This window comes from Paroedura picta, chromosome 1 (assembly GCF_049243985.1).
Source record: "Paroedura picta isolate Pp20150507F chromosome 1, Ppicta_v3.0, whole genome shotgun sequence".
Taxonomy (NCBI): Eukaryota; Metazoa; Chordata; class Lepidosauria; order Squamata; family Gekkonidae; genus Paroedura; species Paroedura picta.
The window spans coordinates 199010439-199022916 of record NC_135369.1 but is presented as its reverse complement, the minus strand read 5'-3'; the positions used below and the strand labels follow the sequence as shown (position 1 = coordinate 199022916).

General features: G+C 45.7%; 1 protein-coding gene across 2 annotated transcripts in view; it reads left to right on the top strand.

Annotated features, from left to right (window-relative positions):
- The window catches only part of ESF1 (ESF1 nucleolar pre-rRNA processing protein), a 44730-nt gene that overhangs the window by 15668 nt on the left and 16584 nt on the right, over positions 1-12478 (top strand). For both annotated transcript variants that reach the window (XM_077316148.1, XM_077316139.1), the window contains exons 7-9: positions 302-416; positions 3060-3195; positions 7172-7333. In XM_077316148.1, coding sequence (XP_077172263.1) covers positions 302-416; positions 3060-3195; positions 7172-7333 — 413 coding nt within the window. The remainder of the gene's footprint in view (positions 1-301; positions 417-3059; positions 3196-7171; positions 7334-12478) is intronic.

The following is a 12478-nucleotide window of genomic DNA, read 5'->3' as shown; positions in this document are numbered from 1 at the left end:
TCCTCCAAGGCCTTATCACGCCTTCCGGCTTGTGAAGGCTGCTTCCGTTTTTGGTTCAGCATCAGTAAGAGCAACGTCGCCCTTTGCAGGGGAGCTCTTCTGTGGCTGGCCAGACATTTCCCATGGTCGGCAACAGGGGTCCTCCTTCTGTCCCTTACTTAGACTGAACAGCAAGTCTGTGTCTCTGGCAGCTGCTTGATACAGCATTAGTTAGAAAGAAATTAGGCCAGTGGTCGCTTTCTTCCTTTGAAGGTTTTGTCCACACAATTTAAATAACACTTCATTTTCTTTTGCCTTCAAGATTTATTCCAGATGACGTGACATTTGACGGCGAGCCAAAGGAGGTGGCCTCAGAAACGGACGGGGCGCCGTATAAGCCCAAGTTCTTCACGTCTGCTGCCGTAGCAACATCAAAGGTACCTGAACAATGTTTTTCTAGCCCTTCAGAATGGCTTTGGCTCTGCGTGTTCTTAATTTGTCGGTTCTGTAAACACAGCAGTGATTATACTCCAGAGTTGTCAAAAGCCAGGACTGATCTGTTTATAGCCCCCCTCCTCCTCCTCCCGCAAGGGGGGGGCATCTTGTTCCCCCAGTTCCACCGGGCCCATCTTGTCCTCATGCACATGCCAGGGCACAGTTGACAATGCGGACTGGCGATCAGAAGAATTTATAATGAACAAAGGGACGTTATTTTGTTGTTGTCCTGTTTCCTTTTTGGTACGCGTGCTGAAGTGCAGAACTCCAAAGGCATGTGGACTTTCAGGCACGTCTTCTGGACTCACAATCAAGGAGTTTCTGTGCTTGAAAACAAAATAATTTAATCCCCTTGTTTAAAAAAAAACAAAACAGAAGAAGCAGCTTGATGCAGAACACATTCTGAAATTGGCTTCTCTCAAAACTTGGATGGATACCGTTTATTTTCCCCAAAGAATTAAGTTCCCCTCTCGGCGAAGGTGGCTGGAGCTCTCAAAAGCACTTGTCTGTTTGGACCTCAGTTGCTTGTCACTCACTTAGGTCTTTACATTTTGGAAATAAGATAAATCAGAGAAGAAAGAAAAATCTGAAAGAAGGTGTTCTTGATTGCTATCGTGATGTCAGATAGCTCATGATTAATAGTCATGTGGTATTTGGCAGCGGTCCACAACCTTTTTCGAGTTGCAGACCGCCGACAAGGTGTGGGGGGGAGGGCGACCCCGCGAATGCGCAGCAGCCCCTGCGCAAACGTGCATGCACAGACCTGTTGCGCATATGCGTTTGTGCCTGGCAGGGCCGCAAACACGCACACGCAGCAGATTTGCGCATGCGCATTTGCGCCACCGGCATGCCGGCAGCCGCGTTTCCCTCTCCTCCCCCCCCCCACAGCAAGAAGCTTGCCAGGCTGCAAGCTAATCGGCTGCTTCAGCCTGGTGAGCTTCTCGCTGCAGGGGGGGGCGGGGAGAGGGAGCCGCGGCTTGGCACCAGGCTGCGGACCGGGGCTTCGGGACCACTGGTATTTGGGATTATTTGGGACTAGGGACCTAGCTCGTTGCGACGGGCAATAGATTGTGTGTGTGTGTGGAAAACCTGTGTGGACATCTTCCCCCACCCCCCAGGACCTGGAAAGGCTGCAGGCAGCTGTTAGGGAACTCACCGGCAGAGACGGTTCTCACGCGGAAGGGATCTGCAGCCTCCGAGCCTCAGAGGCAAGTGGAAGGAGGAGGGGGTGGTCGGGTGGGAAATGGAAGGCGATTGGCTGGCCACTGGAGAGGCAGGCAAGCCGGTTGGAGGAGAAGGCAATCAGGGGCGGTACAGCTGCCCTGAGTGTGTGTTAAGTAGCCATGAGACATGCTTAAGCCATGAGACATGCTCCTTCTCCAAGGCCTTACCAGAAATATATTATGTGGAACAGATTATTTGGGATTGGTGTTGGATGCGGCTGTGGGAGACCCAGATTTGAATCCCCATTGTTGTGTCACGGAAGCTTGCTGGGCGATCCTGGGCCTGTCTCCCAGTCTCAGCCTAAGCAAGTGTAGAGCCACTTACAGACCTCTTGCTCCTGCTGCCCCAGAGTGAGGAAATGGCTACAGCAGCAAGAGAGGCAAACAGCCCGGAGTTTCCCCCTACCCTGGAAGAGCTACCCTAAGCCTTTTAGATTCTACATCTGCCAGCTTCTTTACAGCAACCTGATTGTTAAGTTTGAATCTTCATGGCCCAGAATCTCTCTCTCTCTCTCTCTGTCTCTCTCTCTCTCTGTCTCTCTGTCTGTCTGTCTGTCTGTCTCTCTCTCTCTCTGTCTCTCTCTCTCTCTGTCTCTCTCTGTGTGTGTGTGTGTGTGTGTGTGTGTGTGTGTGTGTATACTAGAAAATAGGCCCGCTGTCGTATAAATACAGCAGGCGCTAGGTATGACTCGTGCCCCCCCCCCCCGGCCGCGCCACAGGCTACCTGTGGGGGGCAGAGGCGGCAATCGCGGGTTTGGAGGCGGTCACTCCGAGCGCGGCAGCGGTGATGTTGGGGCCAGTGCGGCCGATGGCGGCTCGTCTTCGGGGCGCAGCGATCTCGGGGCGGCGAGTCTGGAGGGCGGCGTGCAGGGAGGAGCTGCAAGGCGTGCCAGGCCACCGGCCAGGGAGCAACTGCGAGTAGCTCCCTTGGCGGCGAGCAGGCAATCGCTTTGCGCCTGCCGATTGGGCCCTCCAATTGTCAGTCCGGAGGAAGGGGCCAATTGGCACCCTTCCTCATCACGGACAGGGCCCGCCTTAACTCCTCCCACTCGCCACTTACCGAATTATTTAGTCCGTGGCGCCCTCATATATATATGAGAGCATTTTAGAGAGGACACACATGGAGCAAAAGTCCATCGGTGGTTATGAGTCACAAGGAATATAGAGGACACTATCTGGGGCAGTGATGCTCTCTATTTTTGATGCTTTGGGGGCCACAGCTTCCAGAGTTCTGACCCTGCTGGTGGACCTCCATTGGCCTGATACAGCTTGGCTTCTCTTACATTCTTAGTTTTATGTGGTTTTCAAAAGCATCTTGAGATTGCAAGATCTCACAAGAGTTCTTTTTTGCTCTCCCTTAAGGTAGACATCACATGGGATGAGACGGATCATGAAAGAGTTACGTCCCTAAGCAGAACTTTCAGGAAAGACCAACTGCTAGACATGGACTTCCAAGCCTACTTGGCTTCATCGAGTGAGGAAGAAGAAGAGGAGCAAGGTACATCTTACTGTCCATCTTCAGTGTTGCTCAGGAGTGCAGTTCTAGTTCTATTCTTTGGCTTACTCTCCCAAAGGAGAGACTTAAATAGTAGTCAATCCTTCAATAATGAAACTGTAAGGGTTTTTAAAATTCCCCAGTCTCTTGCTAAATGATTGCAGTCCAGATTGGCAAATCACACAGACAGATTTAAAACCCATAAAACAGAGGCCTTGGTTAAGGGACTTTCGGCTTCTTAGATGTAATTCTGAAGGAATGCATGTCCACTCACCAATGGTCTGATGAAAACAACTTTTGTGAACATGCTAATGTTCAAAGCAGTCAGGAATTCTCTCCAAGCAGGATGTCTGGGATGTGAGAATTGCTCTACAAATCACCTCTGGGGTAATTTTGCAATTGACTTTCAGGCGACATTTGAATACATGATCTCAAGTTCAAACAAAATAGAAAAGCCTGAGTTTTAAACAGTGTGTTTGTATATATATATTAAACATCAAGACTCAATCATTTGTGGGAAGTGCTCAAAATGTGCTTTTAATAGTTAAAGTAGTTGAAAAAATTCTTAACTGCACGAGAGGAAGCCGGTAGTATTTTGCAGAGCACAAGTAACTGCCAGTGTTGCCTCGAAGCTGAACTGGTGAGCGGCCATTCATTGACCCTGCTGAGCAGCCTCCTGAGATGTCATAGAAACATAGGGGCCCTCCAGGCCATCTAGTCCAACCCCCTGCTCAACGCAGGATCAGCCCTAAGCATCCTAAAGCATCCAAGAAAAGTGTGTATCCAACCTTTGCTTGAAGACTGCCAGTGAGGGGGAGCTCACCACCTCCTTAGGCAGCCTGCTGAACTACTCTGACTCTGAAAATTTTTTTCCTGATATCTAGCCTATATCGTTGTACTTGTAGTTTAAACCCATTACGGCACATCCTTTCCTCTGCAGCCAACGGAAACAGCATCCTGCTCTCCTCCAAGTGATAACCTTTCAAATACTTAAAGAGGGCTATCATGTCCCCTCTCAACCTCCTTTTCTCCAGGCTGAACATTCCCAAGTCCCTCAACCTATCTTCATAGGGCTTGGTCCCTTGGCCCCAGATCATCTTCGTCGCTCTCCTCTGTACCCTTTCAATTTTATCGACGTCCTTCTTGAAGTAAGGTCTCCAGAACTGCACACAGTACTCCAGGTGTGGTCTGACCAGTGCCGTATACAATGGGACTATGACATCTTATGATTTTAATGTGATGCCCTTGTTGATACAGCCCAAAATGGCATTCGCCTTTTTTATCGCTGCATCACACTGCCTGCTCATGTTTAGTTTACAATCCACAAGTACCCCAAGGTCTCGTTCACACACAGTGCTACCTAGAAGCGTATCCCCCATCCAGTAGGCATGCTTTTCATTTTTCTGACTCAGATGTAGAACTTTACACTTATCTTTATTAAATTGCACTCGCCATATCCCCCACAGCAGTTCTGTTCTGCTCAGGATGTGAACTGCTCCACTCAGTAGAGAGAAAGCTCAGAGAGGACTATAGTAACTGCTATATAAAGTGGCAGGCTCTGCTAAAAAGGGGGCCTTTCAAAGAAGACTGGCTTTTTCATTAAGGCTTTCCTTCTTCTTCTGTAGGCTTTCATCATTTGATAGGATTAAGGCCACTACTAACCAGTAAAACCATGTAGCTGCCAGCACTTCATAGAAATGATCCTTTCTTCCTTAAGATGTCCAGTGAAATGCTCGCCTGGTTCTGATGCAGCCTGTGTTGCATTTAGCAGCAGCTTGTTCCTTGTGGATCGGCTAAGCCCCACCGGAAGTGGCCATCCAGCCCAAGGGGTTTCCTTTGATGGAAGAAGCACTCCTAAGAGCTTCCGTTTGCATCCCTGTTCGGGAGCAGTTCCCTGGGTATGCAAGGAAGGGCCACAAGAGACAAACACGGGCACATCCCTTCCTGCCCACCCACTCACAATCTGCTTAAAGTAATAAAATCAGCTTTTCTGTCAGATGACTATCCAGCCTCTGCTTAAAAACTTCCAAAGGTGGAGAACCCACCGCCTCCCCAGGAAGCCTGTTCCACTGAGAAACCGCAGGAACTTCTTCCGGAGGTGTAGCCAAAAATTCTTTTGAATTAATTTCAGCCCATTGGTTCTGGTCCAACTCAGAGTTGGCGACCGTACTCAAGCAGTACAGGAGGAATAGATCATACTCTTTAGGGCCGGAGGAAATGAATGGCCACCATGTCAGTGCTGTAGGGGAAGCCACTTCCAAATTAAAATCCCGCTCCTTTGGCAATATCGAGATGCTAAATTGTGACAGCTAATAAATAAAAATCGTGGTGAGCCAGAACACAGCAGCACCTGCCCTCTTCATAGCAACACTGCCTTTCCCCAATTCAGCCTCTCCACTAGAATGAAGCATTATAACTTAGTACTGGAGGGGCCAAAGCCTTCTAATTTTCCCTCTATTATTTTCATAGTGATCCTGCAGTTAAAAATCCTGGCTTAAACTGTGTCACCGTGCCAGACTCAGGCTGGTGTATTTTCAACCTGGAAAGTTCTGGAATTTAACAATGTTTTCTAAAAATAAGCTTTCAATAGAACGATAGCCATTTCTTTAACATATTCCTGATGTTTTATACAGCAGGATTTTGGGTGTTTATTGTGCCTTTGAGTACAAACAAGAGGGGGGGGGAATCTCAGTAGTTTGACTAAAACTGTGGCAAATGGAAAGAATGTTCTGTATCTATGTGTATTCATAAAATACGTGCTGATATATATATTGTATATAAAAGTGGGGATCCGAAATACATTACACTGTTTTTACTGTATTCTCAGAACCCCTGTGAGGTTAGGTTGAGGCAGTGTGACCGACCCAAAGTCATGCAAGAAAGCTTCCGTGACAGAGTGGGGATTCAAACCTAGGCCCCCTGGATCCTAGGCCATCTCACAATTTTCTATATGATGAATGGTTGACAGTCTGTTCTGGCAGCCATCATGGGAGGACGAGGAGGAGCCGAGGCCCAGTACCGACTGATCTACGGAAAGGTCCCGGTCTCTGGACCGGGGGTTGGGGACCACTGTGGTAGAGAACAGGAAGGCCTGGAGGATCATTGTCTATAGGGTTGCGATGGGCCGGACACAACTTTGCAACTAACAACAACACTAGCTATGGCGGCTGAGTGGAAGCTCCACATTCAGACACAGTCAATCTTTGAATCTCAGTGCCAGGAGGCAACATTTATTTATATTATTTATTAGTTATATTATATACTTTTATGCTGCCACCCGAGTACCAGCCAGCTCACAACAAATATAAAACACAGTAGAACAATAGCTAGTAGCCACTGATAATTTGTCTTCCATAGAATCATAGAGTTGGAAGGGGCCATACAGGCCATCTAGTCCAACCCCCTGCTCAATGCAAGATCAGCCCTAAGCATCCTAAAGCACCCAAGAAAAGTGTGTATCCAACCTTTGCTTGAAGACTGCCAGTGAGGGGGAGCTCACCCATGATGACAAGGTCCTGCCGCTTGGATATTTTCTCAAGCTGCTCACAAAGTGCAGCATCCACATCCTCTCGTTGGTCAGGCGGTCGGTAGCAGACACCAACCACCACACTGTTTGTTTTCCCCTCGCTTATTTTCACCCAGATGCTTTCCACTGTAGATATGCTCTCCTTCACTAGACTATGTAAGACTCCTTTATAAATAAATAAATAAATAAATAAATAAATAAATAAATAAATAAATAAATAAATAAATAAATAAATAAATAAATAAATAAAATAGTGAAAAGCAGGGTATAACCCCCCCTCCCCCCAGTTTGCTGCGACACATTTACTGTCCAGTCAGACAGTCCAGTTATCATCTTGGTCTCACACAGAGCAGAGCCCTAGCCTGTTTCTTGGATGTTTTTCTTTATATTGCTTAAAAGTCCAGTCATATTGCTTAAAACAACCATGGCTCCCTTCTTATCATTCCTTTACAGAGGAGGGTGTGAGGCCCTCAGTAGACCTTGATGGACACAAGTGTCCTCACAAGGATGAAGAAGAACAAATTGCAAAATACAGAGAACTCCTACAGACTATCCAGGAGAAAGAGAAGAAACATCAAGAAACTGATATGGAAATGGAGATTAAGTGGGTTCCAGGTAGGTTGTTTCTATTATTTACAGTGTTAATTTTTCAAGTCTGTTCCCTTTCCAGAACCAAACAACTCCATCTGTAGAAATATGCAATAATTTCTCAACAGGAACTGGCATTGTTTTATTTATTTCTCCATGCCCAATATCCTACCAAGGTTATGCTGAGATTTGAATCCATGACATGTTTGATTGGGGGGAAAAAAGGATTTGAGACAGAAGGTCTACCAGACTTTGATTTGTTACAGAAACTGAGAGCACCTCTTGGCTATTATTTTTTTAGTCAAGATGCTTTTCTCCCCTGAAAGTGGAATAGATTGTCAGCTTTGTGTCTTTTCTTGCATGTGTGGCTGGTGTTCTCAATAAGCATGACTGTTTCCACCATAGTGCTTCAGTTGTTCAGCTTATCCTTCTTGCATCATCTAAGTCAGTGGTCCCCAACCCCCGGTCCATGGATCAGTTGTTACTAGGCTGCAGCTCCTCCTTGTCTTCCTCCCCAGTTGCTGACTCAGGGCTGCCCTGCCACTCTACCGCCAGCTCACCTTTGGTGCTCTCCGGCTGCCGCCATGGCTGGGCTCCCCCTCGGCGTGGCACTGCGCAGGTGCTGCTGGCAGCGCCCCCCAGCAGGCGGTGGGAAGTCAGGAGCGCTGGTGGGAAAGCAAGTGGCGGTGACATCCCTTGGCAAAAGACTACCTCCCGCCCCCCGGGCCTCAGTAAAATTGTCAAGTGTTGACCGGTCCCCGGTGATAAAAAGATTGGGGACTACTGATCTAAGTAACATTTCTTTCTTTGTAAAAGTCAGCATTCACTTGGGCCTTTGGGATTGAATGGCAGAAAATACTTCTAAAGCAGACAAAATAATACAGTGAGAGACACACAGAGACTTCCAGGGAGTATCTTATTTCCCCTTGTCTATCGTTCTCAGCTATTTCTTCTTTACATCCTCCTGGCAGCTCCTGTATCCTCCTCCCCCTCTCAGCTTCCTTCCCTTCTTCCCACCCACCCGCCAGCCAGCCAGCCTACCTTCTGTCTGTTCCCCCCATCTTCAGCTATATATATTACTTATTTAATTAATTTATATCCAATTAATTTATACCCAAAGGGAACCAAAATCTAGAGGCCTACATCATTCTCCTCCATTTTATTTTATTTATTTGTTAGATTAGATTTCTGAGCCTCCTCCAAAGTGGTCTTGGGGTGGCTTACAACAGATGTGAATAAAATCTCCATACAAATAAAATGTTTAAAAGTCATAAAGAATAATCTGTGTAAAATACATAGTAACCGCTTACTCCGTCCTGTATCATAACCTGTGAGCCTAAGATCACAACAGTTGGAAACCCAGTTATGGGCTCAACTTAGATGGGGAGAGTGGCCTGGCCTTTCCTCAGAACACCCCTGTTAAGTAGGTTAGTCATAATATGTGATTGGCCCAAAGTCACCCAGTGGGAAAGTGAGGATTTGTACATTGGTCTCCCAGATCCTAGTCAGAGCCTTTGATCATTACATGACCCTGCCTTTCTTGGGATGGCTTCTGTTGAACAACAGTAGGCCAGCTGGGGCTTTCTGGCTTTAATGAGTCTTCTTTCCAGGGCCAACAGAGCCCTAAAAAGGGCCCTGCCCTGTCTCCCTGCCTTTTCCTAACAGAAATCCAGGCTTGAATGCTGGCAATGCTGTTGTGGTTGCCTAGCAACTCCCACAATTGCCGCTGCTGAGGATATTCATTTATTAAAGGCACAGGTTCTATTATTATTATCAGTAATAAGATGCCATATTTTGCTGCAGAGTTTCATGTTTATAGAAGAATTTCTCTTGTCTGCCCATGGCTCCAGTCCACGGGGACATATTGAGAATTAGATATATTGATGGTTCCCAGAGTCCTTTAGCTCAGCCCATTTCAAATAATTTCAGTCTGAGTCAGCCTCTTCTTGATGCCTCAAGGAAATGCCTTCTAGAGAGAAAAAGATTTAAACTTTTGTGCTGGGCATGGAGGAATTTCACCACACCTTTTGATAAGACCTATTTAACAAAGAAGTATAACCAGTGTAATTGCTGGCTTTGGTAGAAAGAAGTATGCAAGGAAATTAACCATATAATAATAATAATTAAGCACTGTAAAGTTGCACCTGACTTACAGCAATCCCTTGTGGGCTTTCAAGGCAAGCGATGAGCAGAGGTGCTTTGCCCCTGCAGGAAACAGGCTTGCTTGGGAATGTGTTGTGTTCAGAGTTTTTCTTTTCTTGGGTTCAAGCCCTTAAGTCATGAAACTGATCAGTTTAAAGGGACCAGACCAGAAATTGCTTGCATAGCTTTTAATTTGTGCATTGGAAGCTCACTTGAAAAGAGTAGCCTACACTGTTGACCAAATGCCGATATTAAAAGTGGTGTTGTGGAAGAAGAGGGGGTGACGTGTTTGAGGGGAATGACACACACACCTCTTATCCGGGATAATGATTCATCTATAACAGGGGTAGTCAAACTGCGGCCCTCCAGATGTCCATGGACCACAATTCCCAGAAGCCCCTGCCAGCGAATGCTGGCAGGGGCTTCTGGGAATTGTGGTCCATGGACATCTGGAGGGCCGCAGTTTGACTACCCCTGATCTATAACTTCACTCACCTGAAAAATTTGGAAGTGTTGAATTGTGGCACACATTTGAGAAGTCAGGCGCCAGGTTGGACAGCCACCTGATGACTGTCTGTCTTGTGTGAAGCAAAGTTTCGGTCCAGTGGCAAGTTTTATTCAACCAAGTTTTATTTAAGGTATAAGATTTTGTTTAGTAAAGCTTGGTTGGTCTTAACGGTGTCCCTGGACACTGCTGCTTCGGACGAAAACAACAACCAACCTGAATCTGTCTCGTGTGAGGTGGTAAAGGTTTAATATGCCATTGCCTCAGTCTCATGTGGATAATTATTTTTGAGAAATACTCCATGTGGAGGAAAAATGTGAATTGATAGAACATTTTTTGACCTTGGTTTTTTGGGGGTTTTGTTTGTTTTCGTTTTCGCTCTGGAATTCATCACTCCCATTGTCCCTACAGTGAGTGTCTTTCTCTTCTTTGGTTGGGGAAACAAAACAAAAAAATCCTAATTTTGTAGGGAAAGTGACCAAATTTTATGTGCGCTAAAACATTCTGATGTGTCCATTATTGTTCTTTGTTGTGTTTGAACTTCCTCACAAATGAATAAGAGATTTTTTTAGTGAGTTGTTTTTTTAATCAGTGAACATGTGCATATTGTAACCATAAGCTCTGTTGAAAGAAAGCGACTCCTTTTATTTCTTCAGCTATGTACTGCTCAGCCCCCTCAGACAAACCGTTTCATTACTTGGAAATGGTTTGGGCAGCAGTTTCTAAGAGAATCTAATCTGTGGGGGAAGTTGAATTCTTTTCTGGCTTCATTAAAGGGCTCTGTTATCCCCCAAGCTCGACTTTTCCAGATGGAGCAACTGATTTCATTTTCTATGCAGCTGAACAAGAGATCTTGAAAATGTATTTTTTTAATCTAATACTCCCCCATGGTTCAGCACATGAGCACAATAGGAGAGCCCTTTGCATCAGACTAGTGGTCCCATCTCGTCCAGCATCCTTTCTCACACAGTGGCCAGCCAGTTCTTCTGTAGGTTCAACATCAGGCCTTCCCCTGGTAAGAACATAAGAAGAGCCCTGCTGGATCAGACTAGTGGTCCATCTAGTCTGGCAACCTGTCTCTCAGAGTGGCCAAACAATTCCTCTGGACAGACAACAACAGGGCATAGAGGCCAAGGCCTTCCACTGAAAAGAATATAAGAAGAGCCCTTCTCTGTCAGACCACTGAGGATCCATCTAGTCCAGCATCCTGTCTCACTCAGTTCTCATCCAGTTCTTCTAGACAGCCAACCACAAGTCATAGAGGCCAAGGCCTTCCCCTGATGTTGCCTCCTGGCTCTGGGATTCAGAGACTTTGTGCCTCTGAATATGGAGGTTCCCCTCATTCACCATGACTAGTAGACTTATCCTCCATAGGACCTTATTCCTTTGAAGAAAAACATCTCATTACTCAGTTATCACCATGTGATTGCTGAAGAAAGGCCATTGTTATATCTCTACAGTCAACAGCTCTTACTACCTTGCTGTGATGACTATTTATTTGGGTATTTATATCCCACTTTTCCCCTCAGGGGAACAACAACAATCCTTTGAGGTAGGTTAGGCTGAAGGTGTGTCACTGGCCCTAGGTTACCCAAAGACTCTCCCTCAGAACCAAAGAGAGTCAGAACTTAACCTTTAGATTTCAGTCTGACAGTCAAACAACAGAAGTCTTACAGTTGTAGCAGAACAGGAGAGTGAGCTGGGCAAAAAAAGGAGTTTCAAGTTTGCAGAAAAATCTGTTTTGGATTATTTTGGTCCTGATCCACAGATTTAGTTATCCACAGCTGGGGAACCACAGTTTAGAAATAGATACATACATGATTTCTGTGAAATCCCCCTCCCCCCCACACCCCGGTTTTATAAAGATGTCCTTTGCTATGGACAAAGAGGATGTTTCTTTCAACTTGGCATTTAACTTGATATCCAAGTTATTCCAACTGTTGACAGTACACAGGAACTTATACTTCTTCTTCAAGCTCAAACATGACAAAGGGGGACCATAGAGATGAGAACCCGAGAACAATTAGATGCTTTCAGCTCCTTGTGGAGTATACGGTGGTAGAACACAGCAGCCACACGTCCCTTTGATCATTCAGTTCCTACAGCTGCTAAATATAAACTAGTTTATGAAGCAACTTGATAAATTCAAGCAAATGAGAAGGTAATTGTTTGACTTGTTTAATTCTTTCCCCCAGAACCGGGGAACTCGAGAATGATTTATTGGTGTGGGTTTCTGCAATTTCCATAGTCATGCTAACAAATAATTTTTACAGTAATCAAATTACTTCCGAAGCTTTGAATCTTGGATTTCCTTTTCTACAGGAAGTCCTCTGTTTCTAATTTATGAAATGCTCTTCTGTAACCAAAGCAGCTATTAAGGTATAATAATAAATAATAATGCATAATGAACGTGTCATCTTTTCCCCAGTGGAATTGGTTGTTCATGTGCAAGAAAAAGGGTGTATAAGTAAGATGTATCTGGAAAAATTAAAGAGGTTTTAAAATTAGTTATCTGTCCATTCCAC